Source organism: Bos indicus, chromosome 8 (assembly GCF_029378745.1).
Source record: "Bos indicus isolate NIAB-ARS_2022 breed Sahiwal x Tharparkar chromosome 8, NIAB-ARS_B.indTharparkar_mat_pri_1.0, whole genome shotgun sequence".
In the NCBI taxonomy this organism is placed as follows: Eukaryota; Metazoa; Chordata; class Mammalia; order Artiodactyla; family Bovidae; genus Bos; species Bos indicus.
Window position 1 is genome coordinate 59,426,475 of NC_091767.1, and position 20,608 is coordinate 59,447,082.

A 20,608-nucleotide genomic window follows, 5' to 3' on the forward strand; every position below is an offset into this window, starting at 1 on the left:
GTAAGTGGCAAGTTGTGTTCTTTCCATAAACAAGGCAGCTGAGATTTACCACCATTCCAAAGCAAGCATATCCTGAAGTACAGTCAAATATATAAAATAAGACATCTTCAAGCCAAAGGGAAGAGGTGAGTTGTAGCAAATAATCTTTGCCAATTCTGTGGGTGTCTACTTTCCTTTGCTGGTTGTCATCTTCAGGCATGCTAGGGAAATGTGTTTATTTGGTCCACACCTAAGGACATTCAGACATAAATAGCCAAAGATGACAAATTAGGAAGGGCATTCTAGATGAAAACCAACACCCTAGAGCATTTCTTATGACAGGTGAGACAAAAGCTGTTGACTGGTTTCTACCCAGAATGCTCTTCCTTCTTGGCTTTGGCCATATCTGTCCCTTGAAGTCCTTTTCTTATTTCTGACAGTTCCATCTTTGTTTCCCTTTCAGCATTTCTTTTTCTCTGCTTGCCCCTTAAAACTTGATTTCCAGGGTTCTGTTTCCCATCTCATGCTCTTCTGTCGATAATCTCACCCATACACTAATGAACCCCAGATTTCTTTATCTACTTCAGTCCTCTTTCATGAATTCCACACTCATGACATGGTGCCTGTGATATTGTCACCAGAAATTTCATAGGTACCTGATGCAGCATGTTTAAACTGTACTCATTGTTTTTTCTTTCTCCTTGACCTCCTTTCATGTATGTGCGTTATCAGCAAATGGCACTATCAGTCTTCCAAGCACAAGCGCTAACACTCCTCAGAATATGGGTATGTGTAGCAGTGCTCCATATCATAATATTTCCTCTGTTAGGTTATGAACTCCCTAAGGGCAAGGATTATATCTTTTCATCATGCCTGGTATTATACCCAGGTACCTAGTAATTATTCATTCTATTATTTATTTATTTTGGTGAAATTGTATTCAGTTCAGTTCAATTGCTCAGTTGTGTCTGACTCTTTGCGACCCCTAATGCTCAGAGATACTGTACTAGTCTGTTAGGGCTGCCATAACAAAGGATCACAGACTGGGTGGCTTACACAACAAAAATTTATTGTCTCACAGTTCTGGAGGCTAGAAGTCCAAAATCAAGGTGTAAAGCGGGGTTAGCTCCTTCTGAGTACTGTAAGGGAAGGATCTATTCCAGTCTTCTTCCTTGGTCTGTAGGTAGTCGTCTTCTCCCTGTGTCTCTTCATACTGTTTTTTCTTTATATCTTTATGTCCAGACTTCTTTTTTTATAAAGATACCAGTCATGTTGGATAGAGCTTAACTTAAGGACCTTACTTTAACTTGATTACATCTCTAAAGACGCTGTCTCCAGACAAGGTGGCACACTGAGGTACTGAGGATGAGGACTTCAACACATGGATTTTGAAAAACACAGTTCAACCCATAACAAGATACCAAAGTAGTTTTTGCTGTTTTGTCTTGTTTTCTGACAAGCACTTGTAAGGTTTTTTAGCATCCTCAGCATACTGGTTTTTACTCTCTGCTAGCACTCTAGACAGTGTCGTATGGAAAGAACAAAGGACGGGATGGCACATTCAGTGAGTGTAAGGAGTTTGGTTTGACCAAACTTAGGGAATTGGGGTACTTTAGATTCCTCTAGACATGGACAGGTCAAGAAAGAACTTTGATAATATGCCAAGGAGCGAGCATGGACTTTTTCCTGAGAGCAGTCACAGAAGGATTTTAAGAAAATGAGTGACAAAAATCTATCCATTTTAGAACTATCCCTCTAACAAATTGTCAGGAATGGATTAGGAGTAAGGAGGGGTGAAAGGGAGGTGGCTTTGGAGGAAGAGAGACTAGGGAGGATGGATATTTTAAAGCAACTTGAGTGAGAGATAATGAAGCATAGACTATGGGTTGTAGAAAAAGGGATGATTTTATAGGTAGGAAGGTAAATTGATTAGACTTTGTGACATAGGAGGGGATAAAGGATTTTGCAAGAGGATTCTGTCATTGAATAGAGAATTAGAATATAGGGATTCTAAAGATCTTGTGTCTGAGGAGAGAGGTTATTTCTGGGTGTGATGTATGGGTGAGCTGTCAGCATAGGGTTCCAATGCCTGTACCACCAACAGGGTTTCCCTTGGGCATTCCCTGCTTTCAGGCTAAATCCAGTGCTTTCTCACTTCTGCTTTACCTAGTTGAGTACTTCCCTTTCTTCTGTGTGTGTGTGTGTTAGTCGCTCAGTCATGTCCAACACTTTATGACCCCGTGGACCCACCAGGCTCCTCCATTCATGGAATTCTCCAGGCAAGAAGAGTGGGGACCCCCCCCCCACTTCTCTAGGGGGTCTTCCTGACCCAGGGACCAAACCTGGCTCTCTTAACTTGCAGGCAGATTGTTTACTGTCTGAGCCACCAGGGAAGCCCTTTCTCCCCCTAGTAATCTGTCAGAGATCCCCAGCTAATAATATAGGTATCCCTTAAGTTTTCTCTTCCTTCTTTGAACATTAGCTAGTTTTCTATAACTCAATGCCTCAAACCAAATATATTTAAATATATAGAAAATCGTACAGGGAAAACCCCTCCTTTTTGGGAGTCCCTTCATTGAGTCCCAAGACACTTGAGATTTGTTTGTTGGCTAGGCACATATTTTGAAGAGCTTATAGAAACAGGAGCCTACACTAAGAGAATTTTCCAGAATTGGGTTCACTCAGGTAGATCTCAGAACAAGCCACAAAGAATTGAAGGGGATATTTGATCAATATTAGCCAGTCAGAACATAGTGCTAGAGGTTTACTTCCCCCTGAAATTTTGAATTTTGGGTTCCCACTAGAGAATTCTCAGCATATGGACCCTTGGCTCCTTTGGGATACAGAGACTAAGGCAGGACCAGTTCACTTTGTGGACTAGACCAGGAAATATATAATCAGATATATAGGTCAGCACCAGCCTTAGTCCTAAGGAGCCCTCATCTGGGAACTGTGACTTTAACTAAGTTTATTTAAGAGGGCGGTGGACATGTACACAGCTTTGCTGTGTATATTTTGTGTATATTTTTGATCATTAGTTCCAGGAGTGAAAATAGGACCACATGCTTCAGAAGTCTAGACTGGAAACCTGTTTAGCTGGACAGTCCTGAAGAGTTTATCAGCTTTTAAAAATTTTGCTAATCAGAGCTTGACCTGATTATAGAACTGAAATTTGTCAGCAGTTTGTGACTCCTTAGGCCTGCCTTGCAGCTTGTCAAGTCTGATTTAGACTGTGCAGCAACTATGTCTTAGCACATCAGTGAAGTGAGTGTGTCCCTGCCAGGCTGCTCACTCCTTTAGCGGGCATGTTCCTGTGGGAAGAAGGAGAACCACCTCCCGTCACCCATCATTCTTTGCTGCATGTAATTTCTGAGTAGTTTATAGAGGACAGGGGAAAAAGAGACTGTGCCACCAGAACAGAGTGTTTTCCTCATGAAACAGATCCAGGTTGTCTGACCATATACCAGCCTCTTCATGTTGCTCCTGGCTTTACTTAGTTGTAGAGAAAGAAGCATCACAAGCTTATTCCTGCATAAGTCAGGCTTGGGTCAACCTATCCTTTGCGCCTTGTGGATGTGATTGTTGACACTGGAAGAAAAGGTGGGCATGTGTTGCTTCTGACCCAGCCACTCTGGTAGTGACATCTGAAAAGGCAGGCTGGGTTTGGAGCAGACACATTCTTTGCTTCCTAGCCTATTGTATTTAGCCCCAAGGAGACATAGATTGGTTTGTATGAGAGGAGAGAACTGCGATTGGTGAGCCCCTCCTCCGGTCTTTGTGTGGCAAATCTCAGATGCATTAGCTGAAGATGAGTTTTGTGCACCAGGTGGTCTTCTGACTAACCCACCCATTTGGTTCGCCTTTAGAGCTCCTGCAGCTCTGAACCTTCCCACAACTCTGCGTGAGTGTCGGTGTCTCATGTTGAATTTCCATCTTGACTCATCTGTCTCTAGGCGAAGATCCCTGCAAAGATTTAAATTGGGAACCAGACCTTGAGAATGTCTGTTCAGAGCATTTCACAGCTTCTGGATAAATGCATTTTCCTTCTTAACCCAATCTGTTTTCCTAATTCTGTCCAGCTGGTTCTTAAACAGCCCTGCTTTGAGGAAGCTGCCCAGCTAAGGTGGGTGCTTGTACTAACTCTTACCTCTACGAGGTACTCCTATCCTTTTCGGCCTGCCCAGGATTCCCAAGAAAAAGATCCACGGTGAGAAGGGAGCTGCAGTTTGCTCACATGGCTCAGGAAACAGAAATTATGTCTATCCCAAAAGGGGCTTCCCAGGTGGCTCAATGGTAAAGAATCTGCCTGCCAGTGTAGTAGACACAGGAGATGTGGATTCAATCCCTGGGTCGGGAAGATCCCCTGGAGGAGAAAATGGCAACCCACTCCAGTATTCTTGCCTGGAGAATCTCATGGACAGAGAAGCCTGGCGGGCTACAGTCCAAAGGGTTGCAAAGAGTCGGACACAGTTGAGCAACTGGGCACACAAAAGACTAGTTCATTGAGGAGGTCTGATTGTCCTTTGGTCACATAATGTCTGGCACTCTCTGGGCTCTGTTGAACAGTGACAAAAGGAGCACTGCTTTTTTACTGAGTTTACAGTGACTGCTGTTTACCACTTTCTCGCTTATGCCCCTTGTTTCTTTTGCTGAACCTTGAGAAGGAGGAAAAATACAAAAGTAGTTTCTGGACAGAGCCAGATGAGTGCTCTCCTGAAGACTAGAACTAGAGATAGCAGATTTGTTACACCTCATGTCCTAAACACATTTTCTCTTGTCTGAGCCTTTGTTTTTCTGGAAAACTCAGACTGCTTCGATGATGAGCTGAATGTGTTTGCATAGGCATATGGACAAGACAGATGCATCAGCCTCAGTTACAGCCTCTGGAGGTCCTAGCCCCTGGTGGATGCACTAGGAAGAAGTAGGTTCTATGGGTGGTGTCCTACCTCTGAGGGTCTTTCTCAGTCTTGAGAGTTTGATCTTCTCTTGAGTGTAGGAAACTCAGACCCAAACCTGGTCACGACAGCCACTGCTCTGACCTCTTTAGGAGTGGCTATGGATCTGGGGGAGGGAATTCCAATTTCATCAGTCTTCGCTATATTTCTTGTGTTAATAAACCCTTTACCTCTTTCTTCTGGCTGAAAAATGAGGAGCTCCACAGTAAATTTGCCAAGACTTCCACTGAAATTTGACAGTTTTCAAGGTTTTTTTTTTTCCTTTCTGTATTTAGATGTGGTTATGGTTGCACTGTCAGCCCTTATCTCTTCTGTCATCCAGCCAGCTCCCAACTGGGTTAGGAGGTATTTGCTTTGCTGTCAGTGTTGGCTGCATAATGAGGTGGATGGTTAAGAAATGGGTTGTGTAGTGTCTCTGTAAATCTAATTTTTTTTCCTTGGTTGAGGGGGAAGCAGTATTATTGGAAGAAGGCAGTAGGGAGGCAAATGTTGGCTCTAGCTTCAACGCTTTCTCCTCAGGATCTTGGATAAGCCGAGGAAATCATTCTTAATTTAAAAGCTTGTTTTATCTACCGTATAGGGCTGCTGTTCTGTAATGACAGATTCCAAGGTGGCCCCCATAGACTGCCTGCTTCCTGGCCAGCAGGGCCTCATTTTGTTGTGCATGGTCATGAGGAATGTTGCAGGGCAGCAGAAGTAGGAAGGTTTGAGAGCCTGGTGTGGGCATGATGGGTGAATCCAATCTGCCCACCTGCTGTTAACCTGAGGAGGAGGGGATTATTTTATTAGATTAGGCCCAGAGGAGGTAGAATAGGAATGGCTTCACTGGATTGTTACTGGCTGACTAGAGCACTATTTTGAGAAGAATTCTGAGATTCTCTGGGCTCAAACAGTGTTTTTCCTGTCCTGTGGTTGCAGAATAGAAAGAGGTATCATGTGTTTCACATTTTTGTCATTAATGCTCCAGGGCTTCAAGGGTCCCTGGATTATGCTTGGCATTGTGTTGCAGTGAACAACTTGAGTGTTCTTTGAAGATAAGGATAATTTCCTGATGAAATTTAACTGGAATTTCCTGATAATTCCACTAGAGTTGTTGAATTATTTGGAATTAGGGCCATGTGAGAACCACCTGACTAGCACGTCTCCAGGGAGGTGAGGCTGCCACTGGCAAAGGTCCAGGAAATTTGGGACTATGAGACCAGGGTCCTAAACCTTATGCACTTTAGATCAACATGATATTACTTTAGGTTTATTGTTCAGTCACTCAGTTGTGTCCAACTCTCTGCGACCCCATGGACTGCAGCACACCAAGCCTCCCTGTTCTTCACCATCTCCTGGAACTTGCTCAAACTCATGTCCATTGAGTCAGTGATGCCATCCAACCATCTCATCCTCTGTCACCCCCTTCTCCTCCTGCCTTCAGTCTTTCCCAATATCAGGGTCTTTTCCACTTTAGGTTAGTTAGTTTCTAATTTAGGTGAGTTAGTTCCTGATTCTAGATTCCAGAACAATCTGTGGTCCTGACTTCTGCAGTATAGAGGGCCTTCCTCAGCCCACCCTGTTTCTCTACTTCTGTCTAATCATTGCCTTGGCATAGCCTAAGGGAGTTCTTGTTTTCTGGTTGGTTCTTTTGCTGTGGCTGTTCAGGAAGAACTAGACTAGGTACCTACTTTGAGAACGTGGTGGTGTTTGGTGTTAACTGCCCTTGGGACTTTACTTGTTCTCCAGCTTTGCCAAATGCAGACGCAGATTATATACATAGAAAACCAAAACCAAAAGGCAACCAAACAAAAACCTAGAGCTTATCTCAGTAGAAGGGACGACTCCTTTTGTATTATGCTCTGTTTTTGCTGTGTTCTGTCTTCCCTCTGAGGCTAGGAGCTCCTCCGAGCACAGGGCTCCTCCGAGCATAGGGCTCCGTCTTCTGTCTCTCTGTATCCTCTAGCCCAGACATGAGCGAGGTGGATAGGCAGAGGAAAAGAAAGGAGGGGGAGAAGAGGTGGGAGGAAGAAATGGGGGAGGGGAGAGAGTAACATCTATATTTAGGGAGAGGGAGAGACACTCACGGAGGGTGTGTGAGTGAGCTTGCTGGTGAGGTCTGTGTGTGCGTGAGTGTGCTGGGAAAGGGGGTGTGTGCGCCGGGAATGTGTGAGGAGGGCTGGTGCCCTATGGGAGGTTGCAGGCAGGAAGCAGCTGGAGAGGAGGAGGAGCAGCAGCAGGAGCAGTAGCTGCCCTGCTTTCTGTCTCTGTCTCAGAGCCCGGAATCGATTGAGTTAGAATTCCACGTCCAGTCAAAGTTTGGCTGCTATAACCTTCAGCGGGCTGGTCATCAGTATCCCCCCTCAGCAGAGAGGTGTGGACCAGATTGGATTCCTAGATTTGCAGCCAGCAAGACTCCTGCCCAGCCCATCACTGAGGGAATTTCTCTACCGGGTATTGTTCCTATCTTCAACTTTGCACCAAGGAGCCAGCCAGCTGGGTGCAGCCGGGAATAATTGCTCCTCAGCTCTCTGTTTGTTGGGTGGGCAAGCAGCTGTACTGTGGCTTACAAAGTTCATCCTGTGGCTTCTCTGTCAAACCAAGGAGTGCTTCTGAATGGATTTCCTTTTAGAGACAGCACTTGCATTCTAAAACTTGAGAATTTGTGGTTCTTATGTGTTTTTTTGTTCCCCCCTTTTCATTTCTTTAACTCTTATTTTGATTGCAGCAGCAAGGTAAGTGGTGTTGAGTGTATGACTGACTCTGAATGAGAAGCAGGGACAAAAGCAAAGCATTTGTGGGTGGAATATGGAGCAGCTACATTAATTACATAACTGCATGAGCCAACTTGCTGGTGGGGGTCATTATAAGGAGTGAAAAACAGCATACTCAGCACTGAAGGTAGAGTCTTCACGTGCACGTGTTTATATGCTGATAACCTGACCATCCATTCCTCCTTGAAACTCTCCTGTATGTATATAAATACCATCCCCCTTTCGTATATGTACATACCTGTATACAAAGAATCTGTATCTCTCTCTTGATATGTTCATATGTTTATAAATAACCTGTCCGTTCCTCTCTTGTGTGTTACATATATATATATAGACAACTCATTCATTCATCTTACATAAATATACACAAGCTATCTTTCCTTTCATGTGCATTCGTATATATGTTCTTTTATCTCATACATGTATGCATATACCTACATAACCTTCCTATTCTTGCATATGCCTATGTATATTCAGAAACTTTTCCATTTTTCCAACGTGTGAGAGTGTGTTTAAATGTCTATACTGTGCTTCTGTCTAATGTGAGTATTAATTCATCCTCGTGTTTTTACTCTATATATACAAAAGTCATCTTGAGTTTTCTCTGATTTAAATGTGGACACACATGGGTAACAGATAATATGTCCACTTGTATCATGCTTGTAAGATGAAAAAAGCACTAACTTTTGTAGATTGAGGACCCTGTTAAATCCCAGCTGTACTCAGTGACCTTGGTCAAGTCATTTAAACCCTCTGAACTTTATTTTCCTCATTTATGAAATCAGAATAGTAATTCTTACCTCTTACCTCACAGAATTGTTGTGACGATAAAATGGGAACCTTGTAAACTGTAAAATTTTAAACAATTTTACTACTGCCGTGTTTCCCTCTAGTGTGAGTTGTGTAGGATTGCATACCTTTGACCCAGCTGCATTGAGACTATGCTCTTGTCTGTGAGAAGTCTGTAAGTCTTCCCTGCGAAGGTGTAGCTTCTGTTGAAGTTACCATATTTTTCTTGTAAGTTTGCCCATAGTGTTGGACCTAGGCTACACGGAGTTGCATGGTCTCTAGAAAGAGTCGGGTTGAGAGAGAAAAGGTCTCATTCCCTGCAGGTTTGGGCCTTTGTTCTTTGTAGCCTTGGGGAGGATCGAGCCCGTCACCAAATGAGCTAGGATCCGAGTGAGCAGGTTAAAGGGAGAGTGAAAGAACATTCTACTGCCCCTGAGATGACAGTCTCTTCTTGGCAGTGAGCATCCACTGCCAGGTTTTAAAGGTTCTCCAGAGTGTCCCTCGCCCTAACCTTCTAAAACTATGCTATTCAATGTAGTAGCCACCAGCCACATGTGGTTGCTGAGTGCTTGAAGAGTGGCTAGTTTAAACTGAGATGTGCTGTAAGTGGAAGATACATACCAGAGTTCAAGGACTCAGTATGAAAAACAGAATGCCTATATATGATGATATTTTTAGATTGATTTTGTATTGAAAGAATAATATCTTGGGTAATGGGGAAAATAAAATACATTAAAATTAATTTTACTTATTTCTTTTAATTTGTGCAGCTACTAGAAATGTTTAAAATTATATATGTGGCTCACATTCTATTTCTGTCGAACAGTGTGGTTCTAGACCCACCATCAGCACAAGGATGAAGGCAGCTCTTCCAGCTAGAGGGCAAGTGGCAGCCCTGTGACGGCATCCCTGGGGAAGATACACAGGGTCTCTTTCTGCCAGTCTTGTATTCTGGAAAGATACCAGCTAACTAACAGTCTGGCAGAGGCTGGTGCTGCCAGTACTCTGTTTATTTGTCCTGAGTGAGTCCCCCTGCCTCCAAATTGTGAGCAAGTATATTTGGGGAGAAGTTTCCAGCTTAGTTTTACCATGGAAGGGGATTGTAAGCCATCAATCTATAAGAAAATCTAGAACTCAAAGGCAGTATGTTTTTATGGGAACAGAAATGGACTAGAAAGCAGAATACTTGGATTCTAAATCATCTCTGCCATCACTTACTTATTCCTTCCGTGGCACTGAGCTCTCACTGTGTGCTGGGCTATATGCTTGGCATAGTAATGCCCTGTGCTAGGCATTAGGAATTAAAACACAAACAAGGCCCGGTTTTCTATATAATGGAGTTCACACTCACTTAAGCAAGAGCCTCCCACTTAAGTGTCTGCCAGAGTAAAATAGATGAACAACAAGGGTGTCATTCTAGGTCAAGTATTACAAACTTGGGTAATTGGGCTTCTGAGAAGCCTGTATATTCACTGTTCTGCCTAAAGACTTTGAAATTTCAAATTTAGAAAAATGTATGATAGCCAAACAAAACTAGCCTGTAGGCTAGATCACAATGTGGTCTGATTCCAGGCCTTGATAAACTCTAAAGAACTCTTCCAACTCTAGCATTTTTTGATTTTGTGTCCTGGATCCATTTATTTAATGGCAAGATTTATTTTGTTTTAGTTTGAGCATCATATATGCCAGGCACTGTGTACTAAGGCTGCAGCAATGAACAAAACAGAGTCTTTGCTCACATTCTAGGTTGGGGAGAAAGACAGATGGTAAGCAGACAAATATATGATCTATCAGGTGGTAGTATCAATAAGTTCTGTGAAGACACTAGAGCAGAGTGAAAGGATGAAGAATGTGGGGGTGCAGGGGGTGGATAGGAGAGTGTTCAGGGGCTAGATTCCTACTCACATGCCATCTTCAGTTTACTCACAAGAGTCCTAGGTAGTAAAGAAAAAGAGAACATGGAGAGTGCTTAAGAAAAAAGTTGTTCTGGTACCTGTTAGAAATGGTAAGACAGACTGTATTCAGGGGGGCTATTATTCTGCAGTATTGTAAGAGGAGAAAGATTGAGCCCAACTCTAAACACAAGTGAGAATTTTTAGCCAAGTAACAGGGTGAGGGTCAGTGGATGGAAAATGACTAAGAGGAAGCATCAGGGGAAGAGAGGCATCTGGGTAAATGGACTTGACAGGGTTTTTGCTGGAATCAGGCCAGGGTGAGGGATAAGGAATTTGGTTTGATATCAAAGGTGGGGAATTTTCACTAAACTGACCCAGTGAAATGTTTGCTAAAATTGGACTAAACAGAGTCCAAGGACAGGGGCCTAGTCACAAAGAGGACTCCAAGGAGGCTGACTCAAGTTTGGGCAAAGAGTCTTTGTCAAGAGCATCCGAGTCTAGGTACATATGTATTTGTTTTATGGTTTGTTAGACTCTTCAGTATAATAAACCCTTGTACTGCTGGCAGGGCACCCTGGGAAGGACACAGAATACCCAGCTCTCCTGGCTGCTATTCAGTCTTCATTCTGGGGTTTTGATATACCAGCCCTCAGAAGGCAGCATCCTTTTCCATGCTACTGTACACCCGCTGAGGGTCTGTCTCCCTTCTTGGATACAGCGCTTGAAGTTTTCTTTCCTTTACCATGTTCGGCTTCTGGCCAATAAATGGAGGGCCTCCTGAGGCCGGTGAGCAGGGGTGGCAACTACAGTACAGGGACCTCTGTTGTTGTTGTTCAGTTGCATTGGACTCTTTGCAGCCCTGTGGACTGCAGTGTGCCAGGTTTCCCTGTCCTTCACTATCTCCCAGAATTTGTTCAAACTCAGGGACCTTGCTACACATTTGAGGAGCATCCTTCATTCCCTTTGGCTAATCTCAGCCTTTATACCTGTGACTCTGATCATTGTGTCTGACAGGATTCTCTGTGAGCATTGATAATTTCTCAAAGATTAACATCATAAGAGTACCCCTATCTGCCTTGGTCCTAGAAATTCATTTCCCACCATATTAGCCATACAGCATTATTGGTAAATAGCTCAGGAATGATCTGACTCTGTGGGTGATATGGGGGAGGTAGGTAGGAGACGCAGAGCCCTTGGCTTTCTGCCTTCTGTGTTTGTTTCACACAGAATGAGAGGCTGCTTGATATATGTGCAAAGAGCCCTGGCCTATTCCCAGAGTTCTCCCCTTTGTTTCCTCCAAGCCAAGATTTGGGTCAGAAGCAATTTTACAAGGAATACTCACATTCCTAATGACATTTATTTGATAAGGCAGAGAGAGATGAAAGAACCAGGCATTTCAGAAAGCCGAGAGCTTTTTTCTTCTTGACTGTTTGTGGCAGGCTGGTGCTGATGCGGTGTGATATAAGGGATCTCCTCCCTGACATCGTTCTCAGCTTTCCATCACTGAAACTTTGTTCCTTTTGATTAATTCATCTTGTTTTGGTATGTTCCCTTTTCAAAAGCAGGTATTCCTTGAAAGGGCCGCCTTATTCTTCCCAGCCTTAGGCATTCCTTAGGAAAAGACTGCAGAAAGATATGGTCATTTTCAAGGGTATATGTATGAAGTTTGGAGAGTTGACTTGAGTGGATAGGCCAAGTGGATAGGGCAGCATGACAGCACTGTGTACCTTGAAGGAAACTAGAGGGCTGGCTTTCAGCTGGTTGGGCCCCAAGGCCTCCTTATGCCTTTCCAGTTCAAGTATTACTTCTTCTCGGTGGCCTTTCCTGTCCTGCTTTTGCTGGACTTCCCATCAACTTCCCATTCCCCACCCTGGAATTAGGTGCTTGGTTTTCTATTACAACTTCTGTTATACATGTATCACTATGTGATAGTTTATATGCCTAACTCTGTTTCCAAACTTTAATATATTAGAGAGCAGGAACTGTGTCTTATATTCCTAGCACGTAGCTTAGTGCCTGGCACATTGATTGAATTGATTTAGAGATCAACTGTTTTACTCACGCTTTGGCCCCGGTTATCCCATTCCTGTGGACAGAAGTAGCAAAGAAAGGCTGAAGAAGGAGGGGGCCTTGAGCTGGACATCCTGGCTCTTCTGGTTGCCCTTTCAGCCCATCCTGTCTCCTGGTATCCTATGGCATTCTGAGCAGAGTGACTGGTTAATCCTCTGGGCATCACAGTGAGCTCTGTCCCCTGTTTCCAAACCTAAATAGGTGGATGACTGAGTGGCTTTGGCGCCTTTACAGAACCCACGTCCCTAGGAGGTGATTTCTTAAGTTCAGAATTCATCTGGGAGCTGCGGCTACCAATTCAGAAGATTTAGAGGGTTTTGTTTGTTTAGTATGAACACAAGCATCTTTGTTTGAGCCCAGGAGGAGCTGTTCTGGGAGCTCTAGCTGGAAATTTCCTGTTTGTTTCTGATGTATTAAATAGGAAAGCAGGCAGCTCTGCCTTTAGACCTTCAGAATGCCGCAGGAAAAGGCTCTGGATGGCAGCGGCTGTGCCATTGGTCCCCTGTGTGGCTGGCCAGCCAGTGGTGTAGGCACTGTACTCTTGGACCTGGCGAGACTGTCCAGGAAGTTATGCCAGGCCCACCTGGAATACTGATCTGATGGGTAGAAGCAGATAGGCCCAAAGTTAACCTGGCCTGCACTGAAGCAATAGCAGGACAGTCAGCTTCCGTGTTGTTCCTGGAAAACTGCCTCCTCTAGACCAGAGTGGGGCCAGCCGTGGAGGGCCTGGCAGTGTGTTCTGAGCCTCGTCAGCATTAGAAAGGAAGGCTCGGCCCCTGCAGCTGTTCTTCCCCTTCCTGGTGCTTTCAGGTTGCCTGAGGGAGGGCGGCAAGCATCCTGTCACCTGAATGAAATGTTGGGAGTGAATATTTTGCTCTTCCCTTTCCTTACCTTAAAAAGAAAACTTCTAGAAGAAAGACTGACAAAAAGGGACACTGTAATGGTTGTCATCCAGGCCTTGCTGCAGACCGTTAGAAGACACTGAGAAGGCTAGGGGTCTGGGGCTGGGATAGAAGTCATGGTTCGCTCAAATCATACCATTTAGGCAGCTGCACACTAGGCTTAGACACTGGTCTCCCTGCTTGTTTGTCTCAGGGTCTTGCCATGTCAGTAATAATAACTGTACTCCGGTGCTGTGCAGTTTACCAGTGGTCTCTCATTTTATAACATCTCTGTGATGACCTCCCCCACTTTACAGATGAGGAAACTAAGGCACAGAGAGGAGAAGTGTTTAATCCAAGGTCACTGGTGAAGCAAGACTCAAACTTAAGGTCTAGGGATTCTCAGCCTAGTACCACTTGCTCGTGGCTTATACACAGAGCTTCCATCTTGGTTTAGTAAACGGTCTTTCTCCTTTGAGAAGAGCTTGAAAGGCAAATTGCCAGCTCTAGTCTATCAGGCTGGGGACATGGTTTAAAGCTAATACTGGGCACCAAGACCAAATCAGGGCACCCAGACCTTGCACCTTACGGAGAAAAGAGGGGTGGCTTTGGAAATGTAGATTTTCTTCTTTCGGAAGGAGAGAAGTAAGAATTTGAGTCATTCCTGGAATTGGGGGCTTTGATGTCTAGGCAACTGGATCTCCAAACCCGAGACTCAGCAGTTCAGATTGTGCATGTATTGTCTGTCTGTCTGAGTATCTGACTCTCACACACACACATACACACACACACAGACTAGGTTGAGTTGACCACATTACGGGTATGGCTGATCCTCACCCCTTGAAACATTGAAGTAAAGCAGTAATGCTTAAAAAGCAGTAATTAGGCCTCTCCGATGCCTCACAGGATGGTTAAGAGTTCTTAAATGAAGAATTCCTTGATGAAGTAAGAGTTTTTACATGAGCTAGCAAGAAGGGAAGAATGAAAAGGAAATTAATCTAGTCTCTTGATTCTTGGCCTAGTTATTTCCAGTAAAAGAGGTCAGCTTCATCTTTATTTCAAGTCTTGGGACTAGTTCTTCTGGTTCTTCTTAGCCTGGAGAAGTCCAGTGCTTTTAATTTTCAGACCCACAGACTATAGTTGGTGGTCTTCCCCACAAATGATTGCTATGGGAGCAGTCAGCTTGTGTTCTTCGCAGACAGTTTTCACTTTTTAGGGTTAACTTGAGTTAGGAGGAGGCAGGGGTGTTAGAAGATATAGAAATCTAGGTCAAATCTAGAAAATAGAGAAACCATCTCCAGTTGAAGAACAGGAAGGGTAGCGTGTCTCCCACCAACCTATTTGACCCACCCCCAGCTGACCCAGCAGAGCCAGAGAGTACTGGCAGTCCCATGCACTCCCGGCCTCTCTGCTTCACCCTTTGTCCTTTCCACTCTGCTCCTTCCCTACATTCTGCATTTTTCCAGTAAAAAGGGAATGGATTCCCACCCCACGCCCCACCCCCCAGAAGGTAACAATCATCTCTATAAGTTACAGTCACTGGTAGCTTAGTATTTAGGGGCGAGACTGGTGGCAGGTCTTTTTTCACCTTTTTGGAGAACAGCAGAGCACCCTGGAACCCTCTCCAATGTAACCAGCTCCCTGCCTGCCACATGTATTGTTTTCTCCAGGCCATTCAGAGGGTTAGAGCAGCGCTCTGTTACTCCAGCAGTAGACAGCTAGGAAATCACTTTCTTGTCATGGTCCTCTCTCCAAGTGCAGAGTTGCTATCACTAAGCAGAGGGAAAACACTTTGTGCTATAAGCACAGGCAGGAGCAAACCTTTAAGTAGCTGAGTCTTCACCAGAACAACAAACTGGAGGGAAAAAAAAGAAACATTCCATGTCTTGTCTGTTACTGTGTGTGTGATTTGAGGTTTGGTGGTTAAACATCTGTGTGTTCGTTGCTGAGCCTCATGTTGAATTTGTAAAGGTTCAGTCTCTGTCGAGTTCATCCCACCTGTTTCCCAGGTGTCTGTTTCAGTCCTGATCCCTTTGGCATCAGCCCTTGCTCACAACACAAGGGCTTGATCTGATTTTACATCAAAACTCTGATGGGAAGCCAAGGAGAGAGAAGTGACTGCCTGTAACCTTTAAGGCTAGCCTTGGGAGGCAGGTCACTGTTGACTCCTAGAGTCTTAGAAGGTAATGTTCTTATTCCTGCTTGATTCATAGTACCATGCTGCCTTCTGATCCAAGCACACTGTTTTCCTTTTTCACTAGCTGCAGGGTAAGAGTCAAACCAGGATCCAGGGACATGTGCCAGGTTTGAGACCACACATGGGACTGTTCCAGGCATCACTGTGGGCCAAGCCCCAGGCATCAGCCATCAATAATTGCTAAAAATAGACGGAAAAGAGCAGGTCAGGATATTGCCTTCTAACACAATCTCTATTAACCATTCTGACCAGAAACAAGAGGAACAAGCTTGAAAATCCCTCAGACCCTGAGGGAGAAAATGAAGCGATTGTTGCAAGAATCAGAGGAAGAAATCATGGTCACCTTGGGATCCTCCTCCAGGCTTTCCCCAGATAAAGCTAAGGCAGAGACTCTGTGTGGCATCAAGAGCAAGTCCTCAGGCCCTGCTGGAACCTTGCCAGAGGACAGCTTCCTGCCCCCTCACTGTGGGCCTGTAGCCTCCGCCATTGGTGGGGATACAGATGGGGGTCTGGCCCAGCATTGCAGCTTTGGGCAGCAGGCCAGCAGCCAGCTTCCTCTGGGCTCCACAGCCTGTGTTTCAGGGTCTGCCTCTCAGGACCTCTCATCTGCCAGCATTACCAGAAGCTGTCCAGAGCCCTCAGAGAGGGATCAAGCCAAGCCCCTTTTGTCCAGAGGCCTTGGCCAAGGCTGTCGCCATGAACAGCAAGAACCTTTGGGGGATGTAGTGGACTATATCATCAGAGAACTGCAGGGCATCAGCCGTCTCCAAACTGAGATTGCTGAGTTGCGGCAGCACTTGAGCCAAGTCCGAGGTTCGGTGGATGAGGTCTCTAGCTGTGTAGACTCAGTTCTGAGTGAAATAGAAGGCTTACATGTGGGCAGCAGTTCCCTGGCCAAAGGGTGTGTGGGGGGAAAGGCCCAGGAACCCCATGTGGACAGACCCAGCGAGGAAGCCATTCTGTATCTGTATGGACTTCCTGAGCAAGATGGGGAAAATACCATGGAGCTGGCTCACAACTTCCTGGCCAAGCACATGTGTGTTAATGGCATGCAGTGCAATAGGTTCATTAAAGAGGCTTACCGAGCTGGCAGAGCCCCAGCTCCCAGGCCTACTGTTGTGAAGCTTGCCCATCTAGAGCATAGGGACCTCATATTGCAGAAATCCATCCTCTTGCAGAGTTTAGGGGTCCGGATCACCACCAGAGAAGAGCCAAGCCAGCCACCATGCTCTAAGAATCCCCCAAAGGAGTCTCTCTCATCTTTGGAACAACAACTCCAGCATCGTAATTTGAATTCTTTACACCTGGATCAGCCAGTTTTTCAGGTGGAAACGGGGGACAGAGGACCAATAACAGGAGCACATCAAATGAGGGCTCAGAATCAACATAGAGAACCCCAGACCCCTGAACAGCAAGGCCTTTGCTTCCCACCCAAGAATGATTTGGCAAAGCCAAGTAATGAGTCTAAGCAAGGGGGTGAAGTCAGAGGAACATTAGGAAACCCCCAGGTTCTCAGGGGCTCCTGCAGTGAATTGACAGGAAGAGAGGCTTCTTTATCCACCCTCCATCAATGTGAGGAACCTTCCCTAGTGTTAATCTCGAAAGAGGAGGATTCTGGGAAATCCCAGGTTTTCAAACAGTGTAACCAAGGACTTGAAGTATATAAAACAGCAAAAACAGAAAACAACTGCAGCGACAAAAGTGAGACTGGCAGTTGCCTATCACTGTCTGGGTTGCTGAAGACAGAGGACAAACTCCTGGCCTGTGAACCTGGGTTGGATATTCTGAGCGCAAAGCAGCTAGAGGACCTCTTAACAGATAAGTCCAGAAGGTTTGCAACTCTGAGCTGTGACAGCCTGATGGAGGAAATCAGCATTGGGCCCGAGACTTTCAATGACATGGTTCATATTGACTTGAATGAGGAGGAGGAACATTCTGCTCAGGTCCTCAAAGATGTCTTGGAAAAGTCCTCTCGCCTGGGTGGCTCGCAGGAGGATGAAGATGTAGAGATCAAGTTTTACACGAGTAAACTGGGCCGAGCAATTGACCACTTTCGTTCAGCTTTGCAGGGAGTGTTTCAGAAGCTGGAGAACAGTGGGTCCATCACCCCTGAGGACCTTGAAAGCATTGAGAGTGGCTCCCAGTCCGAGAACAGTGATAGACTTCTTGGCACAGTGAGTTCAGGGGGTGCTCAGGATTTCTCACTGGGGAGCCCTGGGAGTCAGGGGAGTGAGAGCATACTCAGCGTGGTGTCTGGTGGAGTGGGCATCTCTGCCCAGGGAGACCAGACCTCTCAGGATCCCAGCAACTCCTCTCTGGCTTCCAGTAACTTGCCTCTTGCATATTCATCGCCAGGGTTTGCTCTGGCTCCGTGTCTGGGAAGTGAAACTTGTTCCAGGCCTGAATCTCCCAAACAGGGCAGACTAAGCCTAGAGCAAGTGTGCACAGAGACCATCTACCTCAACAGATGCATCAGCAATTTTAAAGATGTTCTAAGAGAGAAAAGACTGAGGCAGAAAAAACTTATACACGAGCTAGTACAGAAGACAGACCATCTCTCAGTAGAAGACACGCACCCAGGTATTTCAAGTCTCTGGTGAATGGGTTTGCAGCTGGCTGGGTGTGACATGCATCAGGCCAGCATGAGATCCAGCTTGGTGGTGAGCTTCACAAGGTGATGGGGGAGGTTCACATCTTCAATCAGTCTCAATTACTGGGGTATAGATTTGTAAGTTGATCTTGTGGGAATTAGAGTGACAATTGAAAAGCAACAGAAAAAGAGTTCTTGTCCATAGGGAGCTCCCAGTTTATTGGCAGGAGCTTTAGAAAGTACCTTTTCAAAAGAGGAAGAGCATTTGAGCAAAAATAGTTTATAGCTGCAGAACTTTAGGCTATCCTGGTGTAAAGTAGGTGTGGGGTAGGAGGCAGGAATGGGGGAAAGAGGTATGTTTCTCATAGGAGCTAAGATGCTGATGCAATCCTGTGTTGCATTTTAAAATTATTCTCCATGAGCTTCTTGCTGAGATAAGATTGCCATTTCTCCAACAGCTGATGGGGCTTTTCCACCTTGTGGGCCACTGTGGGAATTTCCCTTATCCTGACCTGTCTCCTTCCCAGTACTGGAGTTGACAGTACAGAACCTTAGTTCTAACTCGGAGCTGTCCAAAAACTTCTTGCAGCGCTGACCCTGCCCAAGAGCCCGACTCTGCTCCCCACTGGTCATATTCCCTTTCTTCCATCTCCAGTTAAAGGCTGCTTACCTAACATTTAGACAATGGAATGGGTTTTGGCTACAAGAATTGAGAAAAGTCTTTTCTGGGCAGCATGGAGATGACATGTAGCTTTAAAATTACCTCTCCCAATCAAAATTATAATAAATTTATCCAAAGAGCATATGCTTTATTCATCTAATTTTAAATGTAAATGAGGTTGTCCTCTTATGCATATAACCTGATTAATCTTTCTAAGGCAAGATTAAAATTATGAAACATATTGTGTTGGCAAAGATGTGAGAGAACAGGTACTCATCCATTGCTGGTGGCATGGGAGTGGAAATTGGTATAACCTCTGAGGAAGGCAGTTGGCAGCATTCATCAGAATTATGTATGCCCTTTGAGACCCAGCACTACTTCCAAGAATATATCCTGCAGGCACATTTTCACGTGTAGAAGGGACATATGTTCAAGGCTATTTATGAGGTATTGTTTTTAATAGTGAAGATTGAAAACAACCTAAACGTTCTTAAGAAAGCCTGGTTAAATAACTTACTGGTGCATCCAAACAATGAAATACAGTACCATGCAGCTATAAAAAGAAAGAGGTACCTCTTTGCTGAAATGGGAAGATATATTGACATATTTCAGAAAACAAGGTGCAGAGCAGTATGTGTAAGATGCTTTGTTGTTGTTTAGGTGCTAAGTCATGTCAGACTCTTTTGCAACCCCATGAACTATAGCCCATCAGGCTCCTCTGTCCATGGGATTCTCCAGGCAAGAATAATGGAGTGGATTGCCATTTCCTACTCCAGGGGAATCCCTGACTCAGGAATCAAGCCCGTGTCTTCTGCATTGGCAGGCGGATTTTTTTTTTTTTTAAACCACTGAGCCACTAGGGAAGCCCATACATTTGTATAAAAAGGAGAGATGAAGACTACATACACAAATGCATAGTTTTTGTTTGTATATATGTATAGAATATTTAACAAAGGAGTTCCCTAGTGACCTAGTGGTTAGGATTCTGGGCTTTCATTGCTGTCACCCAGGATCAGTCCCTGGCCAGGGAACTGAGATCTTGCAAGCCACGTGGCATGGCCAAACAACAACAACAACAACAACCCAGCTAACCAACCAAACAAAAAACCACTAAGATACATAAGAAACTGGTATAGGATTGCCCATGGGAAAAGGTATTAGGTAAAAAACTAGTGAAATGAGATTCTTTTTTACTGTATACACTTTAAAAAATAATTTTTAGAATTTGAATCATGAATATATCATCATAAAATTAAAATCATATTCCTTTCCAATATCCCTAGAGCTGCTCTTTATACCCTATCAAAAAGTCTCAATTCCTTCACTTGGCATTCAAGGCCACTACACCTGGTCTCTAGTTTACATTTCCAGGCTTATCTTCTGTTGTCCCACGGTCCTCCACCTGGAAGGAATCTTCAGTCTCACAAATTCACCTTGTACTTTGTTTTCAGCATATCACATATACATGCTTACTTCTAGCTTGAGGTGTTATGTTTGCCACATCAACCTAGGAAAATTTACTCAGTTCTTCAACATACAGCCGAAGTTTCACTTGCTCCAGGAAGCTTTCTATAATTCCTCAGATACAAAGGGTTTTGGTCTCTCTTTAACTTTGCAGCCCCTTTTCTTTCTTCCTGGGCACTTAGAAATTTTTATATTGGATTGGCTAAAAAGGTCATTCAGGTTTTTTCCATAAGATGTTACAGAAAAATCCAAATGAACTTTTTGGCCAACCCAATATTGTAGTAACAGTAGAAACAACTCATATCAAAGCAGTACTTCCTTACTAACTCTTTTAACTGTAGTGGGAGTCAATGTTAGCCTGAGTATCCAGAACT

General features: G+C 44.6%; 1 protein-coding gene across 5 annotated transcripts in view; it reads left to right on the top strand.

Moving 5' to 3' along the window:
• UNC13B (unc-13 homolog B) overlaps positions 1-20,608 on the top strand; it is a 212,661-nt gene that overhangs the window by 141,929 nt on the left and 50,124 nt on the right. Inside the window, exon 1 of one of the 5 annotated variants that reach the window (XM_070794722.1) lies at positions 7,395-18,099. The exons of the other annotated variants lie outside the window; for them this stretch is intronic. Within the exon in view, the coding sequence (XP_070650823.1) occupies positions 15,819-18,099 (2,281 nt within the window). The 5' untranslated portion in view covers positions 7,395-15,818. Of the gene's footprint in view, positions 1-7,394; positions 18,100-20,608 lie in introns of those variants that run through there. 5 annotated transcript variants of the gene reach the window in all.